The sequence below is a fragment of the Arvicanthis niloticus genome, chromosome 1 (genome assembly GCF_011762505.2).
Source record: "Arvicanthis niloticus isolate mArvNil1 chromosome 1, mArvNil1.pat.X, whole genome shotgun sequence".
Classification (NCBI taxonomy): domain Eukaryota; kingdom Metazoa; phylum Chordata; class Mammalia; order Rodentia; family Muridae; genus Arvicanthis; species Arvicanthis niloticus.
In genome coordinates this window covers 140,748,275-140,774,555 of record NC_047658.1, presented here as the reverse complement: position 1 = coordinate 140,774,555, position 26,281 = coordinate 140,748,275, and the positions used below count along the sequence as shown (strand labels likewise).

The 26,281-nt window shown below is 36.0% G+C and overlaps 1 protein-coding gene across 1 annotated transcript; it reads left to right on the top strand.

Annotated features, from left to right (window-relative positions):
• LOC117694994 (tear acid lipase-like protein) lies at positions 1–24,934 on the top strand. The gene is given in 10 exon segments (XM_076931885.1): positions 1–198; positions 2,800–2,871; positions 14,737–14,874; positions 15,956–16,146; positions 17,348–17,457; positions 19,288–19,424; positions 21,318–21,461; positions 21,961–22,032; positions 24,161–24,232; positions 24,685–24,934. Coding segments are annotated over 10 exon segments (1,374 nt in total). The 3' UTR covers positions 24,925–24,934.
• Positions 24,935–26,281: the final 1,347 nt, after the last annotated feature.

Here is a 26,281-nt window from a genome sequence, read left to right as displayed (position 1 = left end):
ATGAATATAGTATTTTCAGATTCACAAAAGCACACTGGAATCAAACCCACATTACACTATGACATGCTACAGTTAAGCCCGCAACAAGATATGCTACAGTTAAACCCACATTACACTAGGACATGCTGCAGTCAAATCCGTACCAAGACACACTGCACTGGAACCCACACAACACAAGCTACACCCATGATTGCTTATGTATGTATTCATTTTATCTTGAAGTGGCTTTTTAAAGTTTGTTTTGCTTGTTTTCTTTCTACTAGTCCCTCTATTCTAATGGCATGAATTTTGTTAGTTACTGAATATCTTGGGGCATCCTGTTACTGCTTTGTATCTTAAGTGTGATTTACTGCATATGGGAGTCGTGGTGAACCATATTTTATTTTAGAGAGTTAAATGTATCTGTTTACTGTCTGTGGTCCTCTGTGGTTTCTGATGATAGGTCATATCTTAGTCACACTAAATATGCTTTATATGTGAGCTGTTGCTTCATTTAACTAGGGTTTTTTGCCTTTTGACAATTTGATCTCAGCATGTTTTAGCATAGTATAGGTTTGGCTGTCACATGTCTTGGTATAAGGTGGATTGGACTGTAGCATACCTTGGTGTAGTTAAGGTTTGACTGGAGATTGTCTTGGTGTGGGCTTGACTGTAGTGTGTTTTGAGAAATATAAAAAGACTATATTTACAGCTTGCTCATTCTTTCATACATGGGGTTGTTGAAGGTTAATATCAAATTTGAAAAATTTCAGCCTTTCTTTCTTCAAATGTCCTTCCCAAAATTTCCTATTCTCCTTATCTTCTACTCACTAGTTCTACGTGGGCTAACATATTCAATGTGGCCTCATTGTACTCTGAAGGCAATAGAGTTTTCCTTATTATTAAGTTATGTTTGTCAAATAATGACAAGTCCTACAAACAGGATTGGCTCAACCTTGCAGACAGGTCAAACTGAGAAGTCTCTGATTATTTTGTACTTTAAAGGGATTGATCTTAAGAAGCTGATTAGAATTATTTTAAGTGCAGGCATTTTTTGGTGGGAACTTGCCTTAACTTTGTGTAGAATGATGCTATAGTGAACTAAATCACCTAAATGTTTCTCACTTTGTTAAAATGGTGATTTGTGATTAGCATGACTTCCTTCTCCCTCATTCTTTGTTACATAATATTTATTCTCCATATTTGGTCTGTTCATTACTCATATCATTTGCAGATCCTCTTTGGTGAAAAAGACATATTTTCCAGTTCAGGTGCTAAATATTTGATGGAGTTTTTATGTCAGTGAAAGACAATTGGACCAGTTTGTAATAATTTACTTACTTTGCTATTTGGATATAACCCCCGGAATGTAAATGAGGTATGACTGAGTTTTGTTTCAAATCATTCTGTTATATTGCTGTCATCTTGATAGATGAACACTTGAGAACTATATGTTTTTTCCATAATATAGATGTATTTTTTTTCTTTTTATTGAAAATAAGTTTTTTAATATTGTATATTCTGATTATTCTCCCCCCCAAACTCCTCCCAGGTCCACCCACTTACCATCTCACCCAAATCTATACCCTTAAGTATATAATATCTTAAACTATTCTATCTAATATGAATAATTCATGTGATAAAGTATGACAATTTGCATATGATTTATAGTTAGAAATAAGGCTATGAATAAAATATCTATATTACATATGAACATATATGTAAATATCATACAAATAAATTATTTTACTTGAATATCTTCTTTTTAAATAAGTCTTCTATTACAGGCTCCTACGGAACCCAGTTCATACCATGCTTCATTATTCACAGGTAAAACTGGACTATGTTTTCTTCTTTTTCCTGTTTAAAGTCTCATCTGGTGATGTTTGTCAACTTTGTTTGTTTTTACAATCAACATTTTACATTTTTTATTGAATGATAAACTTTTAATCTCTTAAGGGATTACATCCTATAAAAATTAGAAATTTATTATAAATCTATTTTATAGATAATTAAAGCCAATTTTGTCAAGCTTCAGGGGTTGGTGAAAGATAGAAAATTTTCCTAGAGGCACAGTCATGAAAGAGAAAATTTTTACTTTCTGCATATTAATAAAATGTCTTCCATGTAGCAACAAAGACAAGCAGATATTCTTCATTATTTTCCTATAACTAGATTTGTTTAAATGCCATTACCAGATAATCCTTAGAGTAAAGCAATTGATCTACTTTCTTCTCGCTGTGTTATAGATTAGAAATAGATACCATTATGCACTACTTAATAAACATGGAATCTGAAAACTAAACTCAGACCCTGGTATTTGCAAGATAAGCATTTTACTGACAGATATTTCCTCATCTCCAAATAGTTCCTTATTAATAATTATTTACAGATTTAATTATACTTTATATGACCAAAATAAGTTTAATGAACTTTCATATCATAATGAATTTACTTTTTAAAATTAACTTGAAAATAACCATCCTTTTCGAAGTATAACAATAGGTAGAATTTTCAATTTTTTAGGATTTTCCTACATGTGATATTGGGCTACCAAAATTTAACTATTATAAAATGTATATGAAAAGCACTTTGGTTACTATTTTTCTCAAACATTTAAATTCGTATCTGTCTAATGTGAAGTATTGGCATACATGCGTTAGTTTTTGTTAATTCAGCATCACGTGGTGCAAACACAGATTTCTACTGTATATTTATGCAGATTCGTTGAGTCTGATTCAATGGTCGTAAAGAAAAGAATTAATAATGCTCCACAAGCCTGGTTCCCTTTCCCTTTGTAATGGTCTGTTTTCTATTCAGGGAATCGTCACAGGGGTCTTCCAAGCTTATGACTGGGGACATCCATCCCTGAATATGCTGCACTACAGTCAGGTATGTCTCCTTTTGTAAGTTGTAATAATTCCTCTCCTTGGAAATTGTGTGAAAAATTAGATAAATAATTATTCTTTGAAAAGCCATGGAGTATGTTTACACTTCTCAGGAAACTAGTAGAGATAGACCACAGATTGGCTTCAAAACTAGGAACTACACTCCTCTATATAATATTAAACAGTGGCTGTTTCCAATTATCTTGCCATCTGAAGTTCATAAAATTCTTTCATTTATAAGCTATTACGGATACCCTAACTTTACATGCAAAGAACCTCAGATTCAGAGAATTTCTGATCTGAAAAATTATTCAGTTTGTTGATTTTAGGGTTTACCATTATGAGTGTATTCCTGTCTGACAAGGCTGAGATTCATAACCTCTAGTCATAAATTATAGTTATTATTTTTAACTAAAAAAGAATCAACTTACAATTTACAAAGTGATAGGCCACTACCCTAAACATTACAGTTTCTCATTTCCTTTAGCCCACACCTCCACTATACAAGGTAAAGAACATGAAGGTTCCATCTGCCATGTGGAGTGGTGGATGAGATTTTCTGGCAGATCCAACTGACATTAAAAATTTGGAACCCAGCTTCCCCAATCTCATTTATCATAAGAAGATTGTTGACTATAATCATAGGGATTTTGTGATAGGTTTAGATGCTCCCAACAAAGTTTTCAATGAAATTGTTACATTCATCAAGGGAGATTTATTGCATCGGTGTTTATTTAGTTTTCTATCTAGTTTTCTGCTTCTGTTTTTAGGTTCTGCTGATTTCCACAATTTAAAGAATTCCATGCTTTTCTCTTTGTATTTAATTTAATCAGCTTCAATTTATGTATCACTGAATTATTTTACTAAATTATGTCCATTTGTCCTGAAAGTATGAGCACTAACAAACTGCTTAATTCATCTTATGAGCTCTTTCTAGTTAACGTTCCTTTTCCTCACTAAGAAAATTTTTTCCCTTTTTTCAAAAATATTTATTTATTTAATTTTATTTAATTCCGTCTTTGTGAACCCACGTATATGTGTGTGTGCCACAGGGGCTCAGGGAGCCACAGAGTTCAGAAGAAGCATAAATCTTTTGGAACTGGAGTTATGCATGGTTGTGAGCCACCATTAGGCCTCTGGAACGGAATACTGGTCCTCTGTGAGATATTTGTAGGCTCTGGTTTTCCTGATAGGACGCAATAGGGGATAAAATAACATCAGAAACTGGCGTATAGAGCCGCATAAGATTTTTTAAATTCTTCACAGTAAATAGAAAAAAGACAATTTACAGAGTAGCGAGAAAACTGACAGCGATTCAAGGGATTAATACACAATATAAATCAAGAACTCAAAATTAAGCTAAGAAGAAGGTAACAACTCAGTCAATATGTAAGAAATGCATATGCATTTTAAATGAACAAGTGAAATGATCATTACTTACAGGAAAAATATTAATCATCCTTTACCTCAAGATAAATGACAAATATAGCTTTGTATAAGATTTCATCTTATTTGGAATGGCTGTCATTGAGAATAAAACAAAACAAGTAAAAAAGAGATGTAAAAATATAAATATATAGGGACTACATTATACAATAATTCATCAATATAATGTTATCTTGACTGCACATGTGTACATGTGTGTTTGTCTGTAAATGCACATGAACAAAGGCTGTACCACTCAACCACAAAGATTCAAATTACATCATTTCAAAAAACATGGATGGAACTCAACATCATCATGTTCAATGAGTGACTCGTATTAAGAGAGGCATGCTTTCACATGGTTCTTGTCTAATTTAGAAAAAAAAAGTACACAATTATAAAACTGGTGAAGGAGCAGACTACTATATCAAAGGATCAAGGAGATAAAGGAGAATCATAGTAAGATGGGCATTATCAAAGCATATTACAGTTGCCTAAGAAAATACAAACATACTTTTAATTACAAATTATTTATTCTAAAATTTTTAAATGGTAGATTAGAAAAGAAACACATATCAATTAGTCTTTGCATTTTAGCCTCCTGAATCTTTATTCTACAATGGCAGTTATACAATGGCTGCTGAGCCTCAGGCAACCGAGTCAGCTCTTCTCATACAATGACTTGGAAGTTCTCTTGAGCTTCTCCCTGAGGAGGCCTTGACATCAGTGCAGAGATGCTAGGAAATCAAGTCACCACCGCTCCCCAAATCAGAAGCCAGCTCCAGGTTTGTGCCCCACAGCACTGATGAGTGAAATACTCAGACAGCCGACTTGTAAAAAAGCAAAAAGAGCTTTATAAGCTGCTGTGGGAAGGAGAGCTCCCAGGATCTGTGACTCTGCTCAGCTGCCATAACTACCCAACAGGAGGGAATCTGAGGGTGGATTGTCCACTTCTGCCTTTTTGTTTCAGTTTTCTTTCTTTCTTTCTTTCTTTTTTTTTTTTTTTAAGTTTTTCAAGGTGGAGACTGTCTGTAGGGAGGGGAGACATACTGCTAATCTGGTCACTACAGGTTGCTTGTTTCCATGGATTGTAGGAAGCAGGAAGTCTTTAGCTACAGTCTTCATGTGGTTGTAAGCACATAGCAGTATGTCAACTCAATAGCATGAATCTGTAAGGAAACTGGGTTCCCATCCTGGCTGCTGGGTGGGAGCAGATCTATCTAATTTAAGGCCTCAATATCAGCTGATACTGCAGAGTGACCCCAGCTGAGTCATGGCTGAGACCTGGAAAGGAAAGTTGCTGCAAAGTCTAAATACACAGATGCCAAACCAGGATGTCTAGAAACAAGATGAGTGGGCCCTTGGCCAAACAAGATCTTAAGTTCCCTGTGCAAACCAATCACTCAGCAAAGAATTCAACTGAAGCTTCAAAAGAACAGGTATTTAAAATATCCATGGATTTCCTCAGTCATAGCAAGTTTCCAAGAATAAATCATTTTCTTTACTAATTAATTTGAATGAGTTTACAGGCAGCAAACACCAAAGTGGCAGGGGACTACCAGGAAAGGTTTGGTTGGCTACATACATTTCTCCTTAGTGGTCAGAAGCCCAAACTGTTACTAAGTACTTAGGTCCATGGTACTTCTACATTGATTTCTACTTTTAAAAAGCAGGGAACGGGGTTCGCTGGAGAGATGTCTCAGCACTCAAGAGTACTGTTGCTCTTGCAGAGAACACAGTTTCAGTTTTCTACCATTCACATGCTAGCTCAAAATCATCGAGTTCCTGCGTTTCCAATGTCCATCTTTGACTTATAAGGACACCAGGGGTGTGTGTGTGTGTGTGTGTGTGTGTGTGTGTGTGTGTGTGTGTATTATACATAGGCATTCACAGGGCAAACAGTCATACACATACAATAAAATTTTTAAAAATCTAAAATTAGGAATCAAAATCAGATAACAAATGGACTTAAATTTGTAAAACTATACATGGTCTAAAAATCTTCAGAATGGTAAGAGATCTGAATGTCTTTTTTACAGTGCACACTGCTTCGGGCTGTTTTGTCATAGAAGCAAAAAGTATCAAAAATATTCTAACTAAAATTTTTTCACATAGTGAAAATAAAAAGGAAAACTACATACAATAATGAATAACATATAGTGCCTGTATGTAATACATAACAGTGTAACACATAAGGAATTAAATGAAATGCACTATTTCCCATGAGGTAATTATTACAATGTTTAGCTATTTTTCATTTGATTGTTTATAGACTGATTGGTTTATTGACTGACTGAATGTGTGTGAATGTGTGGATGTGCGTGCATGTGCTCACCCCAGCACATATGTGGAGATCAGGGGATGGGGAAGAAGAATACAGATCGGATGACTCTCCTCACCAAGTCCATCAGCTGGGTTCTGGGTTCTGACTTAGGGATTGAGCAAAGGACTAGAGCCACCATATCTCAGCAGTCTCCAGTCAAGACATGGTCCTCTCTACCAGTGACCTCTCCTGTAGAATGGCCCACCAACTGTAAATCTCTTTCTAAGAGATAAGTTTTCCCTCTGGATGGCCCAGGCATTTTACTTTCTCTCCTCTTGGCAGAAGATTCTTGGGGGAGCTCAGTTTGTTAGAGCCTACTGTCTCAATAGTCCTACAGACAGAGAGATGGACCCCAGTGTGTCTAGAATATCTTCATCTCTGCCGAGCCAGTTACAATTCCCCACTTCCTGTTTCAACACCTGTCTTGAGTTGGGATACATCTATATAGAGATCAAGGTTAGAGCAAATTCAATTAGGGCCAGGTAGCCTCTCACAAGAGCCATTTCTATATAAACTCTTAGCTTCACTTAATTTAGAAAGAGCTGGAGCACATAATTCCATATCATTGGTTTGAGATAGGATCTTACCATGAGGTCTGGGCTGGCCTCAAACATATGGCTTTGAACATCTTACTGTTTCAGCTTCACAAATGTAATGGTGGGCAGTGCTAACATGCTCAGCCTGACTTACTTTCAGTCATGACAACTACTCCAGCTTGGATCTTGTCTTAATATTCTTGAAGGACATCACCAATTAACCATCTGGTGATTTGTTAACCATCACATAGCACAAGGATTAAGTTTTGCCCTACTTTGTCTGATTTGATCCTGCATTGGCAGGTTATAGACAGTCTTTCTCCAGGATTCTCAGCATGTCATTTCTTTCATTCTCTTCCCTAATTACTCAACACTGTTCACTCAAGAAAGTTGTGATTTGGGGCCTCTTCCTCTGGTAAATGAAAAAAGTAGAATTCACTAACTATGAAGAGCTAATAACATTGTATTTGATACTTGTTCATGTTACATTTCATGTTATTATAAAATTTCACCTCCATACTTAAAACTTTAGAAGTGGAAATTTTACATGAAAGTTTTCATTGTTATTTGTAGACAGTATCATTCAGCATTTGGTTGCATCCAACATAAATGTTAGTCTTTTTTGGTTTTGTTTATGCTGCAAGTGATCTCATAAACTGTAAGCTTACATCAAAATTCATTCTTATACTCTCTTAAATATCTTTAATCCCAGCAGTACTGTGTAACCTGATCATCTTCAAAGCTAAGTTATTCCAAGGCATAGCAGGCAATAACAAAATGTTACGTGACTGGCTCATTACACTCTACAGATTGTGCTTAACTTCATCATTTTAACCAATGCCAAGGAATTTCCATATCTCCTTGCATGGCCCTATTATGAAGAACTTTGTTGAATCTCCTGTATTATCTATATTTCCTTCTTGTTTTGCTATGCGTAGTTCAATTTAAAAATATCTCCTGAAATCTATTTCTTTCAATAGGTACCTAGTATCATGAGCAGTGGCTGGGACTTTAATCACTCATTCAACAATATTTTTAAGACCTATAAATACTCTTGTGTGTTTCTATAAGTATATTAATATTTGGCTACAAAGATGATAGTAAATTTACATAGTCCTAATGACTTTATTTTGTTGTGAATTTATTAGCTAATTTTCTATAATGTAGCCTCTTATTAAAAATATCCTTAGAGAGATGATGAATTTGTCTCTATACACATGATTCTTTGTTCTGTGATGATGATGTATAGAAATCTGAGAACCAAGTGTTGTGCTATTGTAGGAAAATTCTTATTCTGTTTGTATTCTACCTACATATTAACTTACATGTTCATTATAAGCTTGGTGTATTTTAATTTCTAATATGCTATAAAGGAGCATAAAATTTCAAGATCAATCAAACTGTGACACCTCAAGCAATAGCCTTACAATTCCCCTTTGGCCCCATTTTTTTTGCTTCTGGAATAATCTGGCGGTAGCTACATGAATAGGCATGGTTTGAGGCAACTGAATTTTTAGTGTTGCATGAAGAGCATCCATGATTATGAGCCTGTAATTTAACTGAAGTAGGATGATTGTTTAGTGACATTTTGACACTCTGTAAGGATAGAAGATGGCTTTAGTATTTCACTTCAAGTACCCAACTACATAATCCAGATTTTGATTCCTATTTGAAACATTGACAAAGTCTCTGGGGATGAGAAAGAAGAAAGTCTACAGCACAAAATGAGACCATTCTCCTTTAGAGACTCTGCTGTTAGTCTCTGGAAGGAATCAGGTCATTGATGTTATGGACTACTAAGCCTTATCCTGTGACAGAAGTTCTAGTGTTCTTTGCTCAGAGCATCCTAATCTGAGAGACATGTCACTGGTGAGTTATCTACCTCCTGTATTCTGATCCTGCAGTGAAGTTAGAAAGAGCTGAAGATCTGAGTGCACACGTAAGTTAACACAATACTTGGTGCTCCTTTTATGTTTGAGCAAAAGCTTAATTTCCATCTACTGAGTAGTAATGACCCGGGATCCTGATCTTGCAGCAGATAGCACAAATTAAACTAAACTGTACTATTTTAGACAGTCACACAATAACATTGAAATGATATGAATATGACATTTCATATTGTTTGAACATATTGTTCCTAGGGTGCGGCTTTACTTAGAATAGTTCTGAAAGGTTAAGATGCTAAGTTGACGTGAACATCAGAGTCTAGAACTGTGGTTGGATCAGTGAGGGCTGTGCTAGACCTCATTTCTGATCCTGTTGCATAGTGCTTTGCTGCAACCTCGCATACCCTTGAGAACTTGACCTGAAGAACTGAGGACATGAAGGAAAGACAAACAAACAGTGTTTGTTTGACTGATTGTTCTTAGTTTGTGTTTTGGCCTTCCTGTGAGGGCACTGCATATTTGAATTGTCCTCAGTGACCAGAAGAGGGCATCAGATCTCCTAGAACTGGCAACAGGGATCTGACTCTGGGTCATCTGCAAGATCATTAAGTATGCTTAACCATGGAGCCATGTCTTTGGGCTCAGCATTATTACTTTATATACTTTTTTAAAAAAAAAAATTTACTCAGTATTATTTGTACAGAAAGACTGGTGATCTTTGAATGTTGTTTTGTATCTTGCCACTTCGATGATGGTATAGATTGGTTCTAGTTTTATGGTACAGTCTTAGGTCCTCTTAATATACAATCACATTTCTATGAACAAGGGTAATTTGACTTCTTTTCCTATTTGTACCCCCTCCTGTTTTGTTCTTTCATTTTATTGTTCTAGCTAAGGCTTGGAGATCTACTCACACCCTTATCTTGTTTCTGATTGTCATTGGATTCTTTTGGCATTTTCTCCTTTGTAACATATTCACTATTGATTTGTCAGCTTTAGCTTTTATATTGAGATCCATTTGCACCATCATATCCTTTGTGTAAGTTGATGAAGACATTAATCCTGTCATGGGCAGTGGCTATCCTTCCAGTGAACTACCATATTTGTCCAATGAAATGTCAAGAATTGCCGAGTGGTGGTGGCGCACGCCTTTAATCCCAGCACTTGGGAGGCAGAGGCAGGTGAATTTCTGAGTTCGAGGCCAGCCTGGTCTACAGAGTGAGTTCCAGGACAGCCCGGGCTACACAGAGAAACCCTGTCTCGAAAAACCAAAAAAAAAAAAAAAAAAAAAAAAAAAAAAAAATGTCAAGAATTACATAAGAAGTGATGTGACAGAAGGATGGCATCCTAAAATATTCCAAAGCTGCATTGACTAGTGTTTTACCCTCCCTCCCACATCTTCACGCTGTGACTGTCCCATGTTCCAACTATCCTAAAACATTTGGAGAACATCATAGTATTTCAAGATGTGCATTTTCTTCAAAGTTGTGACTATGACACTCTACTTCCTTACAGGGGATGAACAATTCTTATCAAAGGTTTTCAGTGTTTCTGAAGATGGGTATGTAAAGTTACTCATATTGAAATCTTTCAATTATGTACCAAATGAAATTACCAGAATGAAATATAGTCAAAGGGTTGTGGAACACTGGAATACATCCCTCCAAATCACAAATTCCGAAGCATTGGTGGCCAGGCTACAGGAAAACACTTGTGAATTGATGATCAAAAGAACAACTCAATAGAAAACAAAAACAAAAAAGTTTTCACATTCCTCAAAAGCAAGCATGGTGCATATCGATTTTATATATGTTGGCTTTCATAAATAATTTCTTAGTATATTATGTATTTTCAACATATTCACCCTTATTTATTCCCCTTCTTTTCCTTCCCTCTTACTTTTCTCTTTCATTTCCTCAGCCTTCCTTTTGGACTATATATGCACACAAACACACACACAAACACACATACACACACACACATCACATCATATCACACACACTGACATGTATCTGGTATTATTACCTATAAAAATCGAGATCCACAAATAAGAACAAACATGCAATATTTTAAGCCTAGGTTATTTCAACTCAGCAAGATATGATGATCTCTAATTGCATTCATATTTTAACAAATAACATAATTTTATTCTTATGTTTAAATAGAACTTCATGTGTCTATTTTTTAGACATTTACTTGTTGGTAGACACCTGGATGGATTCCATAACTTTCTATTCCAACCAATGCTGTAATATGTACTGATGGCCAGCTGTCTCAATAAAGTTGACTTAGATTTTGGGGCATATATGCAAATAGGGTAAAATTGGGTCTTAAGGTATTTTTTTTTCACTTAAAAATCCCTAGATCCTTTTTATCAAAATATAGAAAAGGTTTCATAGAAAGAGTTTTTCAAAAATGTTGCGGTAACCCTACTGTCCCTACTGTTTGTTTTTTTTTTTTTTTTTTTTTTTTTACTGCTGAGGAATGCATGAATACGTAATAAATTATACCAACAGCAATGGGAGGAAATTCCTTATATTTGTCAGTTACATCACTGTGATGAAACCCTTGAGAGAAGCAAGTTCAGAGAGCAAAGTGTTTATTTGGTCCTTGGTGCCAAGCACTTTCATTCATCCTTGTGAGTTAGTGTAGCAGCTCAAATATGGCTTTCAGGAGGTGTGTGTCGGGGGCAGGCTGGGTGGGGCTAGCTGTCTTTCTCTTTATCCTATGATTATGTGATGGTCAAAATAATTCTGAGGCTGGGTTATGTTTCTTAGTTAATATGAACTTGAAAAGCCTTCACCTACAAACCTACTTTACCACAATGAAGTTGATGGTGACTGATTGATTGTTCTATGATTGCTACACATGAAACAAAATTTCAAAACAACGCTAAAACTCAACTTAAAAGATGCTGAGACTTCAAGGAGAGACAACTGGAAGATGTGGGCATTTAAGGGTCGATATGGAAACCTAGTGCTGTGTAAACTTCCTGGAGCTGACGAGAGTGACCCTAATAAGGACTCGTAGAAATGGAGGACATGGAATCCGAACTGGCCATCTGCTATAACCAGGCTAGGCTTGCAGGGGTGATACTGGGACACCAACCCAGCCACAGGACCTTTCCTGCTTGCAAAGTGCTCTGACACAATACTGGCTCAGAGCTTCTGACAGTGGCCAACCAATGACTGTTCTACCTTGAGGCCGAAGCACCAAGCAAGAGCCAATGCCTGACATTGTCTGGGTGGCCAGGATCCAAGAGCTGAATGACTCAGAGTCCTAGAGTGGAACCAAACATGAATAAATAAAATAAAATAAATAAAACAAAACAAAATTAAATTAAAATGAAATAGCAATGAAATGATTCCTAATTCTGCTTTACTCATAGGATTGGTGCCAAAGCCCAGTCATCATTAGCAAGACTTCCTCCTGCAGCTGATGGGAGCTGATCCAGAGCCATACAGTCAAACTTTAGGCATAGCTATGGGAATCCTGCAGAAGAGGAGTGAGGACTGTAGGAGCCAGACAGGTAGAGGAGAACAAAGCCCACAAAATCAACTGCTCCCAGGGGCTCATAGTGGCTGACATGGACTGACGTGACAACCAGGAGCCTGCTAGGGTCTGCGCAAGGCTTTTTGCATACATGCTTTGATTGTTTGGATTGGGTTTTTGTTGAGCTCCTAATAGTCAGAGTAGGGATGTCTCTGATTCTTTTGCCTGTCTATAGGACCCTTTCTGTCCCCGTCTGAGTTGCCTCCTACAGCCTTGAAATGAGGGTTTGTGCCTAATCTTATCATACTTGTTATGCCATGTTCCTGCCCTGGTTTCTGTTAATGATGGACTATGATTATGGCATGAAAGCTGAATGAATCATTTTCTCCTCAAGGTATTCTTGATTATTGTATTTATCACAGCAAAGAAAGCACACTTAAGACTGTTCATGTTTGTTTTCATATACTGTGGGTACTATTGCTTTGTGGGTATTATGTGTTTTGAATCTTGTATCTCCCAGATTAGAGAGCTTCCTCGCCACTTACCTGAATTATATAAAAACTGCTTGCCAAACCTCTCATTTGTTTACATTTGCAAGATTTCTCCATAGACAACTTCATTCCCAACAAACAGCAAAATCGTCTGATAAGGTTAGTTACACCTAATTCTTTAAAGCAGCTTAGGGTAATGCTTACAGTTTTAACAAAAATACATAATGATTAATTATTCCCATCCTAATCACTGAAGAAATCTTTGATGATATTTACTCAGTCAGGGAGATGAGACTTGGGAAGAAGCATTATAGCACCTGGCAGATAATAGACACGATAAGCTAGGAAGAAATTTTGTGCGTTGTCCATCTTGAGAACTTTTCAAATGTTTGGTTTCTTGATAAATATCAGAGTTCACTGCAGCCATAGCCAGTGTTTATTGTGGAGGAGTTCATCCAAAGAACATATTCATGCAGATGTTTATATAGAGAGGATAGGAAAGGAGAATTAAAACTTCATTTCCTCCAGAGAGCATAGGGACTTTGCACTGGTGACGGTGAGTATGAAGTTGTGGTATTTCAAACCTTTTTAGAATTTCAGTTCACAACATATTCTTAAGGGAAATTCATTCTATTTTAGATACAGTGTAATTTCCACTGAAATTACCACCATGATTGACTGTACAGAAAGTTACTTTGCTATGGTGTAATTTTTTTATAATTTTGCTATGGTGTAATTTTCTTCTTTTCTCCATTGTGTCTTGACATTTATGGAAAAAAGTAGAACAGGACATAGTTGGTGTCTACCATGGCTAGGGTCTATATCAATGGGAGAGTTAATGGTTTGTGTTGAAAATATTTTGTTACCAGTATTTGTATTTTCTTTCAAGTATGTCTATGGAAAGTTCTGAAAACATCTGTGGAATGTATCTCGTGTTAATATTCATCAAAAGAAGACCATGTTGGCAGTAGTGTTTACATAAGGTCCCTTGGAGCCACATGCTCTGGTTCCATGAGATTGTTCATCCCATGTTGTTTCTGTGACACCCTGGTATGGTTGTTATATCATTCTTCCCAGCTTTATTCTATTGGAATTGAGTTGTGAACAGTTTTAGGTAAATCTGTGTAACAGTTTTGTTGAAAAAAAAAAAAACCTAAATAATGATCTTGATTAAATTAAGACAAGTTCCAGAAAGGTGGTTTTCTTAATAGTATAGGCAATTACTTTGCATTTCATATAAGCTGTCTTTTGAGAAGTGAAGAGGTTTTTCTGAGTCTTAGAAGATGGTATGAGTAACTTTCTAGTATGTAAGGTGACAGATGGACAATGTACATCCAATAACACAAGTTTACCTGGCGACATGGACTGTATTATACTAATAAATATTTCCCAGCAGGTTTAAATGTGGTGGCTACTGAGAACAATGTGTTTTGTTCATGCAATTGGAAATGTATTTTGTTTTTTGGAAGCCAAACCAAAGAATCCTGAAGCCGATATGAACGTTGTAAGCCATTCTCATTAATCAACATACTTTCAAACATTTGTCCCTATTTCTTTCGTGTATCCTTTCCAGATGGTTGCATTTACGATAATCTGAAGTTTCTCTTTACGTAAAACACACTACTACCTTCTATAAAGGAAATTTACTGGAGAAGCATAAAAGGGTTCAGGTGACCAAACTAATAAAAGTCAATATGTTTTGTCTTCCGTATTTAGAGTGAGATAGTTTCCCACTGGGGCTATGAAGGTGAAGAGCACCAGGTTAAGACTGAGGATGGTTACCTCCTCTGGATCTTTCGAATTTCACATGGGAAGAATGAGAGAAAGAATTCATACAACAGTGAGTGACAAAAAGTGGTCTGAGTGGAAGGCATGCTGTGCAAACCCTTCTATTATTTACCCCTCATGAGGAGCCCCCAGACTCCCTGACTTCCACATGCAAAGCTAGGTGCCTGTCCTGTGTGACTCCTGCCATGGGAGTTGATGTTATTAGAAGAAAAAGCACCATCTGTTATGTGAATTTAGATTTCTGTGCAGGATAAAAGCTCAGAATCTCTGCTGGAATGGCCAAGAACTTCCGGCACTGGCTGTAATGACTGTAATGCTGTAACGCTTGAGTTATAGTTCTGAGAATTTAATATATCATTTTTGATGGCAGGTGCATTTGGTTCATTCTGACTAAATGTCTAAGTGTTCAAAGATTTGTTGTTGGAGTTATCTATTAACTATCCTGCATATTATCTTCTGCTTGGAAATTTTATAAATGAAAAACATTCAGTAGGGTAATTCATATTTACTCAATAAGGAAGAGGAAAAACAAAGTACTCCTATGAGCCCAGTGATTATTTTACTCTAAGGAAAATGAGTGATATTTATGGCTATCAGATGAGGATAATCAGCTGTTAACACCTCTATTTGGATTACAACTGCACTATAATAAATTAACAATCTGGCAAGAGAAAACAAGCAAACAACAACAACAAAATAAAACAAAACAACAACAGAAACAAAACCTAAACCAAAAACAAGCAAAAGCCAAGCCTTGTCCACTTTAATCACAGCACTGGGGAGGCAGAAGCAGGTGGATCTGTGCAAGTTCAAGGCCACCACGGTCTACATAACAAGTCCTAAGACAGCCAGGACTATATGCTGAGATGATGCCACAAGGCAACAAACAAACAAACAAACAAAAAACACCAGTCAGAAATAATAACAAAATTCCCCAAATCAAACAGTATTGTGATGATGCAAAATTACATTATCAATCAAATATGTCCCAGGAGGAGATAGGTGTCAAAGAGGATAAGGGAGGATGTAAATATGAGAAAATTGCAGGGGCATCCATATATAAAATATAACAAGCTCCATTATTTTGCATTCTTAAAAACCAATAATAAATAACAAATACTTTTTTGACTTCTTTTCAGCCACAAAGCCAGTCGTGTATTTGCAGCATGGATTTACTGTATCTGCTGATTATTGGGTTCTTGACCCTCCCAGCAACTGCCCAGCCTTCCTCCTGGCAGATGCTGGTTTTGATGTGTGGCTGGGAAACAGCAGAGGCACTAACAATGCCAGGAACCATGTGCACCTAGACCCAGATTCTAAAGAATTCTGGGCTTTTAGGTAAGAGAAAAGATCTTTTATCCTGGTACATTTTCCTTAAAACTATCTTTAATGTTTTTAAGTTGTCACAGATTTATTCAGCCTGACCAAAATAAGACCATTAAAATGTCATAAGTAATGAATAATATTTTGAGTCTTTAAGATTTGATTTAATGTGTATCTGTTTATGTCTGTATGTGCCTAGTGTGTGTGTATAGCTGTGTGTCATGTGTGTGTATGTGTGTATATGTCTGTGTATGTGTGTATGTAACGTGTATGTCTGTGTGTCTGTGTATGTCTCTATGTATGTAGTGTATATGTCTTTTTGTGTAGTATGTGTGCGTGTGTGTTCATATATGTGAGTGTAGAGGTGACAGGATTTGTAACTATCCCACTGGAACTGGAGTTTAGGTGGTTTTAAGCTGTAATTTAGAGCATTAAATGTCTTGAAGCACTGAGACATCTCCAGCTCCTTGAATAATATTTTAAAAGGTTGATAGGTTAAAAGCTTGCCTAAAATTTTGTATTATTAATTTAGCTTAAGATAAAAATTTAAATTTATGTATCATTTCTGTTTATCTATACTCATAACTACTAATCACTTTGCTACTTCATCTTGTTAATTTAGAAAATATTTCATTGAAGTATATTTGAATAGAAAAGATTCATGTTCTGTATATACTGTTTGATAAGTATAGACCCAAATTCCAATCATCTGTGTATTTTTCTTTTGTTGTGGATTCTCTTATTTTTATGAAAAAAATAATAGGGAAGGAACAAAAAGGACAAAATACTTAAGATTCATTTCACAAAATGCCAGAAGATCTTTGTGAATCGTGTTTGTATTTCCTAAATATTTCTGGTTTTTGTTTGTTGGTTTGTTTGTTTTGGGGTTTTTTTTTTTGGTATTTACCTAATTTACTGACCATTTTAACATATTTTACCTAAACAAAAATAAAAACTATTCATACATATGTTGTGGGAGTACCCATCTGATCTCTGGCTCTGATCAAAGTTCACAAATAAGAGATCATCCCAAGGCATTGTGGGTATTGTAGGAAGCGGGAGGAGACATGGTGGAGGGTCTGCAGGAGATATTTGATCAGCGTTATCTCAGCACTCAGGTAGCCTTTAGGAATTATTTTCAAGTCAGGGTTTACCCTGCAAGAATAATGTTCAATTACTATAATTAACAACATCTCTCCATTTTTGTTTTATACAGTTTTGATGAACAAATAGCATATGACATTCCAGCCACCATTGATTTCATTTTGAACAAGACAAAACAAAAACAAATTTACTATATCGGCCATTCCCAGGGCGTCTACCTTGGTATGTCGAGAGAGACTGAAATTTGAATACATTGTAATTTTTACAACAAACCACACAAATATTCTTTAGCAATAATTTCTTTTTAAAGAATGACATCTTGTCAGTATGTAGAAACATTCAGACTACCTGTAAATTTAAAATTCAGTTATTACAGTGGTTTCATTTGTTATCAAACAGTCACGTTTGCTGCTGTCTGATACAGGATCTTGCTATGTAGCACAGCCTAGCCTCAATCATGAAATTACTGACTCTACTTCTCAGAACTTGAGATTACAGCCATGGGCAACTGTATTTGGCTAATCTTTTTCAAAATAATAGAAGGAATAATAGGCACATTTTTCTTTAATTATTATAATTTCCGCCATAAAAGATAATTGAATTCACTGTACTTTCTAAAGCCAAGTTTAATATGCGTTGTTTTTAAGTGCTTAATTGATTTCTTAAAGAAAAATTGGTATATACACACTGTTCTTTAATTAATTTATTTATCTTATTGAGTTATCTTATTTATTTATTTATTTATTTAATGCACGTGGGCACTCTGAGCATTTAAAAGCAGAGGACCAAGTGAGCATCTACAGAGCCTTAAGTAGTATTGTACTGGGTCTGGGGCATGCTAATTTACATATTGTGAATATAAGAAAAAAACTTGTTTCCAAACCTTATGTTACCTGAAAAAACATTTCTAATCAATTTACATGCCACTTTTTAAAAATACAGCGTTTTCCCCTTAATTTATTTGTTTATTCACTTTTCCTCCCCTCTGTCTGAGTCCCTTCTCACACAGCCCTTCCTTCCTGACACCCTCCCTCCCCTTCTCTTCTGAAAATACAGTGTCCTTTCTACTTTGCTGGCTATTAGGTACAATTTGCATAGTACACTAAAAAGCTGTACTTCTCCTAAATCTCACAATCCACTAAGGGAAGGTGTGCGATCAATAGCACAGACCATCATATTTATTGGGCTGCATGTTTTCTCTTGCAGTATATTCATTGCCAGATGCTAAATGGTACCTAGACTGTCTATTGACTAGATTTCCTCATTTTCTTTGAGTTGTAACAAGCAATATTGTCTCCATATGTTACTAATGTTCCCCAAGATCAAACATCCTCAGTGAAAAAAACACTAAAAATGGAATGGTATTTACTAAGGGATTTCCTGGCAGTCATAAACTATAATTTGATTATGTTACTCACATTATATTACACACACACACACACACACACACACACGAAAGGCTGGGATTAGAGGAAAGAACTCTTAAGAATCCATTAAACACCATTTCCTAGCTACAGAAGCCAGGCATATCCATACCTAACTACTAGAGAAGATTTGTATGATTTAAAAAATATTAAGTTAAAATTTAATGGTGTAGTCATTTTTTGAAGATGGGATACTTAACTCTCGCGAGCAATTGGTACACGCAAGTCTTTCGTGCTAAGCACAGAAGAAAACAAAATATTTAAAAGATCGATGTAATAGAAATGTAACACTGAATTTCAAAACTGTGAGAGATTACTTAATAATAAGGAAATATTTGATTTTTCTAGGTTTTCACTTTTTAAAAATGTAACAACACGCTAAGTTATTGAATGTCTAGTTAAGCAAACAAAACCTTTTGCAGGGACTAGAAAAATGAGGGCCACATCGAATGGAATTGAAAGAAAGTAATGGGCATTGTGCTTCCGGGTGAATCAGAGAATCACCTGGGTAGAGGCTGAAATATATGACACAGACTACACCTATAGTATTAGTTGAGACTAAAAATGCATAGAACTTTGAACAAGAGAAAAATACCTGGAAGTAATCTATTCTCTTGCTTTCTTTCAGCTTATGGGGCATTTTCAACAAACCCACAACTGGCCCAGAAGATCAAAATCAACTTTGCCCTGGCCCCTGTTGTGATGACCAAGTATCTGAGAGGTGTCCTTCGCACAGTTGCATACATTGACCCAATAGTAATCAAGGTTTGTAATACCTTCTAACAACCCCTTAGAAATACCAATTGGGTACAGTTTTCAAAAATAAAAGTGGTACCCAGTTGAAGAGCAGAGATGTTGAGACAGGCCCATGCTGCCTCTCTGCTCAGCACCCTGGTGGCCACACACAGCTCTCCCATAGATGGTACTATAATTTCCCAGGCTGCTGAATCCTGTCAGCCACCAGTTGACCATGGATCTTCTTTCTTTTTCCCACCTGCTTTTCCTAGCTACTGAAACCTTCACTAATAGATTTTTATCATACAAATGTTTCATGTGCATTTTTAAAGGTTCCAGACAGAAATGTCAATAGGAGTGAGATTTTTCCCCTTTTAATATCTTTTTGCTCTCCATCATCTGGACTGTTCATTGCATTTTCCCCGTTGTTTTAAAAGTCGTGTTAATTGCATCTTGTACAGAGTGCTGAATAATATATCAATTATAAATGCTTTAGTTTGCAGAGAAGCTTTAGTCTATAAAGTTAGATGCAGGGTTTTGTCTACTAAGTACACGTCTTCTGCATTCTTGCCTTTGGTTTGTCTCTTTCAAATAGGGAACCATCTATAATTCTGACGTGGAGGTAGAGTTTGTTTGGGTTTTACTTGCATTTACTTGATGGCAGTCTATTTAACATGAGTAAACATCATTTCATTTGTATGTGAAGCTGCTCCTGTTTGTTTATACTCAATATCTCTCTGAGTTTATTATTATATACACTTACATATATTCACTCTCTGAAACAGATAAAATTACCTGCTGTTGCTTTCTCATATATGATAAGAGTATTAACAACCTGAGGTCAAAGATATTAAAAACAGAGAAAACTACTTTCTAAATCTTATTTCAAGCTCTCTTGTCCTATTTTAGTTATAGAACATGCTAGTGGCACATTAACCACCGTGAAAACCTTTATGTCAGCTCAAAACAGACATTCAGTGGGTGGCTCGTCTAGAGTTCAAATCCTTTCTGTTTGCATTTGCTTTTAGTTATGTGTACCTGGATGTGTCTGAGTGAGTGCATGTTCTATGTGTGTGCATGTGCATGTGGGCGTGCATGCATTTGTGTGAGAATGTTAGAAATGTTGCATGGTGAATGCTATTAATTCACCTGTATATTCATGAATATCCTGTTAGAAACCAGTTGCATTCTGTGCTATTTTATCAAGTTCCTGTGTTCATGGTCATTTGGGGCTTTTATTCCTTACCTGCCAGATAGCTTCTACAACTGGTTTGTTATGTCAGACTATTTTGGGTTTAATTTTGATGGAGTCTCTTATCATACACTGGGCTGGTAAGATGATGTAGTGGCAGTGTGTCCACTTTTAGCTGTGCTTGATAACCTGAGTTCATCCTCTGAGCCCCACATACTGGGAGACCTGACTCCTGAAATGTCATGCATGCACTGTGTCACACATAAATGAATGTTATAAAACACCCTTACATGTCATGTACTATGAACATTCCTTTTCATTATCTTTTGTATATCATTACTTTAAATAATGTTTGCCACATATCTAACTTTTAGACATTAGCTTCTTCATTAATTTAATGGATTTATAGCTCACGTAAATTAAAAGACATTCATTACAGAAGTATCCTCAAAATTTTTGATATGTGAAGAGCCTATATACTTGCTCATTTAAATAATGACATAGATAATCTCTATCACCTCAGATAATTCATTATTCACCAATAATGTTCTGGTAGAGCTGTGAAGAACTATGTTAGGCCATATGACTTAGGAGGCATAAAGCTTAATAGTGGACCAAACCATATAACTTTATCAGTATGTTGAAATTTTGTTTTGTGGCTCAACTTCATTCTAGCCTTGCTTCTTACTGAACAAAGTCTCAGACCTAATATTTAAATATGTTGTTCTCAGACTTTGTTTGGTGAAAAGGATATATACAGCACATCAGATGATAGGCGTATCCTTCAGTTCTTGTGCCATCGGGAGAAAATTGCAACAGGTTGTAATAATCTTCTTACAGTGATGCTTGGATACAACCCCCAAAATTTAAATGAGGTATGTGTGATTTTTGATTTCAGGTAAATGTTTTTCTAATAATGGTTAGTGATGTTATCATCCTACTAGAAAAACATTAAAAATAAGAACTATTGGCTTGCATTGTATAAAATATCTTAACCTACATAATATGACTAGTTCATATGATAAAATATGCCATTATTTGCAAAGTTACAAATATGACCGTAGAAATTCATCTATATCATATGTGGATGAATATCTGGGTATCATGAATTTAAATTGTTTAATTCTTATTTCTCAGGCATCTTTTTAATAGTCCTTTAAGATTAAAGCCTTTTTCCAAGTAGATTATCTCCACTGCATACTATCATATAAACCACAAAAATACTTAGCTTCTTCCTGTGGTAAAATCTATTCTTTCCTTTTAATTGATTTATTTAGGAAAGATTTGAATTATATAAGTAACTCAGTTCTACAATACTATATTAAACTTTCATATTTTTATAACAGACACTAATCATGTTTTGCTGCTTTCCAGAGTCGTCTTGATGTATATATTGGACATGTTCCATCAGGAACTTCAACTCAATGTGTACTTCATTTTTCTCAGGTAAATTTGTTCTGTTCTTCAATTTCTTCCCTCTTCTGTTTGAAATCTTCCCTCCTGTTGATAAAACTTGACAATTCTCTATGTTATGATGATGACAGTGTGACTATAATTATGATGAAGAAGAAGGATGGATGGATAGGTAGATGGTAGATAGATGATAGATAGATAGATAGATAGATAGATAGATAGATAGATAGACAATGATTGTTTCTGATGTGAAGAGGAAACACTACTCTATAGTCAAACAATAATTATGAAAAGACATTTTTCCATCTCTTTATCTTTTAAGCAGTAACTTTTGTCTTAAAATACATAAAACTTGTGTATCTGGGGAGCCTGCTTGGCCAGATCCACGGGGTCTTATTTGAGGGTCTGGCTTGAACCTGGCCTCCAGGGAGCTGAGGCTATGACCCTAGCCCAGTCTAGAAGCCTTTAGCCACAGAGGGTAAAGGATGTTACAGACAGAATGATTGAACACTAAATTTCTATGGAAGAAAATGTATTTAAATTTAAAAAACATAGAAATCTAGTTAGTATACTTTTATTTAAAAAGTAATAGTAATTTTAGCAAGGTATTAACAAAAACCAGAAATTTTGAGTACCTTTGAGGTATAGGCATAAATTATGAAATGTTCCTTCATGCATTTAAAAAAGTTTTCCCATGGCAGCAGTGTGAAATAAAAATAAAAATGACCTCATCCTACTAAGGCCATTGCCAGGATGTAAGCTGATACCTATAATCAAGAATATGTATCCTTTTATTTGTGATTTTTACTTCATTCACAGATATTTATTTTTCAAATTTTATGGATGATATGTATTTTTGAGTCTTCCTCTGCACTTACTGGATGAAAATGTTTGGCTCTATCATTTCAGAATCAGTAGAGTTACCTGAGCCACATTTCAACAGGCATCACAAACCATCACCTTGACTACAGCAGTCTGTTGATCGCAGCTACAAAGTCCCAGGATTTGAACATTGTGAAAAGTCAGTGTAGACATGCCTGACAATTAGACTGCTATAAAACTCTCATTTCTTATTATGTCTTTCAAAACTAAAATAATTGGGTTTTGGACAAAAATGTGCTAATACTTGAAAGAATTCCCTTTGTCATGAGAACCATTGGAAATGTTTAATGCAAAATATATTTTATGCAAATACAAAGTAATTCAATTGTATTTTAGTCCTGATACAAATGATACTTTGTAACTGGGGTTGAAGTCAACTAAATTATATTTTAAAAGTTTTTCTGTCTTAATGTAAGGCTTTATTGATGTGCATTTAGATAATTTAAAAGGGGTGTGTGTGTGTGTGTGTGTGTGTGTGTGTACAACTGTGTGTGAGTGTTCTTGTTTGGTGGTGGACATATGTGAACCAATGCCTTATCAAATGAATGTTTGATATATAGAGGTGATGTTTTAATACACTAGCCAACTGTTTAATGAGTTGCTATATCTCACTATTCTGAAACTGGACAGGTAGATTAGGCTCTTCCCCTTAAAAAGCCCCAGGAATCTGTCTGTCTCTGCCTTCTGAGCTTTGAGGTTTCAGGTACTCCTCAGTAATCTCTGCTTTTTTTATTGTGGGTTGTGGGTACAAAATTTAGATTCTAGTGCTTTCCAAGCAAACACCCTACTAAGATATTTCTCTACTTCCAAAATATTTCCTCGTTTACAATCATTTATAGTTTGAATTTTACTTATAGGCCCTAAAATTAAATATAGTAAAATTTAACATTATAACAAATTTGGACTATAAAATAACTTGTGAAACACATCTACTATAAAATTGCAACAATACTAACATTTTGATATTTCAGTGTCTTTCTACATATGACACTACCATACATAGTATAAATACTACTGTATATTTTTTGGAAAGTGTACTTTGTTTACTAACTTTCTTAATCATATTTCATCCGTTTGAGTGACATAGAAGCTTTATGCCTGTGGTTCAGTTTCCATCCATCCAGGATCACATGATATGATGATAGAATTATAGTACACGTATATGTTGTTATATTGAATCTGAGCCAGTGGGTCACATTAAAAAGGAGACAATACAGGTCCCTAATTCTTAGCAACTTTTTTGGAGGGTTTGTAAGTAACAGTCTATTTTCTTTTTAAGGGAATCAGATCAGGTTTATTCCAAGCATATGACTGGGGCAGTGAGTCTCTAAATAGACAGCACTACAATCAGGTAAGTCTCCTTTTACAAACTGTAAAGATTCTTCCCTTTTGAAAGTATATGAAAAATTTAAAGGAATGGTTATTTTTTTTAAAGATTGTTGAATCTTTTTTTATACTTCCCAGGATATTGGTAGACAGGCCATAGAATGGTTTCGAAAGAATGAAAATACTTCTTTTAATAACCTTTTATGTATTTCTATATAGCTTACTATTTGAACCTCACAACAACTGTATGATCTATCAGATAATCATTGACATCTTCATGTCAAACAGAGAACAGGGTTTCTAGTTTGATAAAATTGTGTGTGCTACATGATAGTGCTTGACAAGTGTTGAGAGTTTTAAAATTCTCTCTGTGGTCTGGTGTAGATACTGACTGAATTGATTCATGGGTTAAAATTTCCAACTTAAACTTTATTCTTTGATGTGTTATTAACATAACATGTTTTTATTTTCTACTAGTCTACTCCTCCAATATACAAGATAGAGAACATAAATGTTAAAACTGCTATGTGGAGTGGAGGGCGAGACCTTCTGGGAGATCCAAAAGATGTTAAAAACCTGGCAGACAAAACTCCCAACCTAGTTTATCACAAGAAGATTCCTCACTATAATCATATGGATTTTGTATTGGGTAAAGATGCTGTTGTAGAAGTTTACAAAGAAATCATTGAATTCATCAATGAAGATCAATCAGAGTGAAGATTCCTGAGTTTCCTGCATATCTTTCCTGCTTATCTTAAGGAGAGCACCCTCATAGAAGCAGTGGGGGTGGGGAGGGGACATAGGGGTTTTACCTGGGATGTTGATATCATTTGACTTGCAAATAAATAAAATAACCAGCCTCAATTAACCTGGACCCCTGAGATCTCTCAAATACTGGACTACCAACCAGGCAACATACACCAGCTGATATGAAGCTCCCAACACATATACAGCAGAGGACTTCCAGGTCTGGGTTCATTCAGAGAAGATGTACCTAACCCTCAAGAGATTGGAGGCCCCAGGCAGTTTGGAGGTCAGGTGGGGTGGGCCAAGGGAACTTCCTTGTGGAGACAGGGGGTGAGGAGGAGGTATGGGTTGTGGAATGGTCAGAGGGTAAATATGGAGGGGAATGGAGTCTGGAGTGTGAAAGAAAGAAAGAGAGAGAGAGAAAGGGAAAGAAAGAAAGAAAGAGAGAGAGAGAGAGAGAGAGAGAGAGAGAGAGAGAGAGAATAAAATAGCCAATAAAATAAAATAAAAGAGAATTCTATGCTTTTTCTTAGTGAAAGGCATTTTTTGATTGTTGGGGCCTAGGCTGCCCCACTTTGGGCGGCCTAAAATGTCGCGGCCCAAGCAAAATGTTGAGGCCCGGGCTGCCCCGTGTTTGGCTGCCACTGTATCCTGGTCCAAGCTGCCGCTCCAGTCCTTGAGTCGGGGTTCAGCAAGAGAGAGAGGACGATCCCGAGGAATGGAGACCAGACAGAGTGTGTTTCAATCCCGTTTATTCTTCAGTCTCTCTTCTTCTCTCCAAGTCCCAAGTCCTAAGTTCCTAGTCCCTAGTTCCTAGTCCCAAGTTCCTCCAAGTTCCAAGTTACTTCTTCCAAGTTCTCTCCCAAGTGCCTGCTTCTCTGTCTCCTCTCTCCTTCTCTGATTCTCTACTGTCCGCCTCTGCCTTTTATATCTCTCACTTCTAAGCCATGCCTTTTGGTCACACCTTTAATCATGACCTTAGGTCTTGTCTCTAAATCTGATCTCTACACTTCTAAGTCATACTCTTAAGTTACACACCTTTAATCTCACACACCTTTAATCTCACACACCCAAGGTATCTAAACCAAGATTATCGGAGTGTGCTCAGCTGTTGTAGGCTATTGTAATCCAAGTCTCATGTCAAGGTATATGGCTCAAGATGGCTGCAAAGCTGATAGCCGCTTTCTGCTAAAAGTCGGCCCCCAACATTTGATTACCATTTTCTTTTTAATAATCTTTGATGTAGCCCTGGCTGTCCTTGAATTCACTCTGTAGAACAAGCTGGCTTCACACTCAGATCCTCCTGTCTCTGTATCCTAAGGAATTT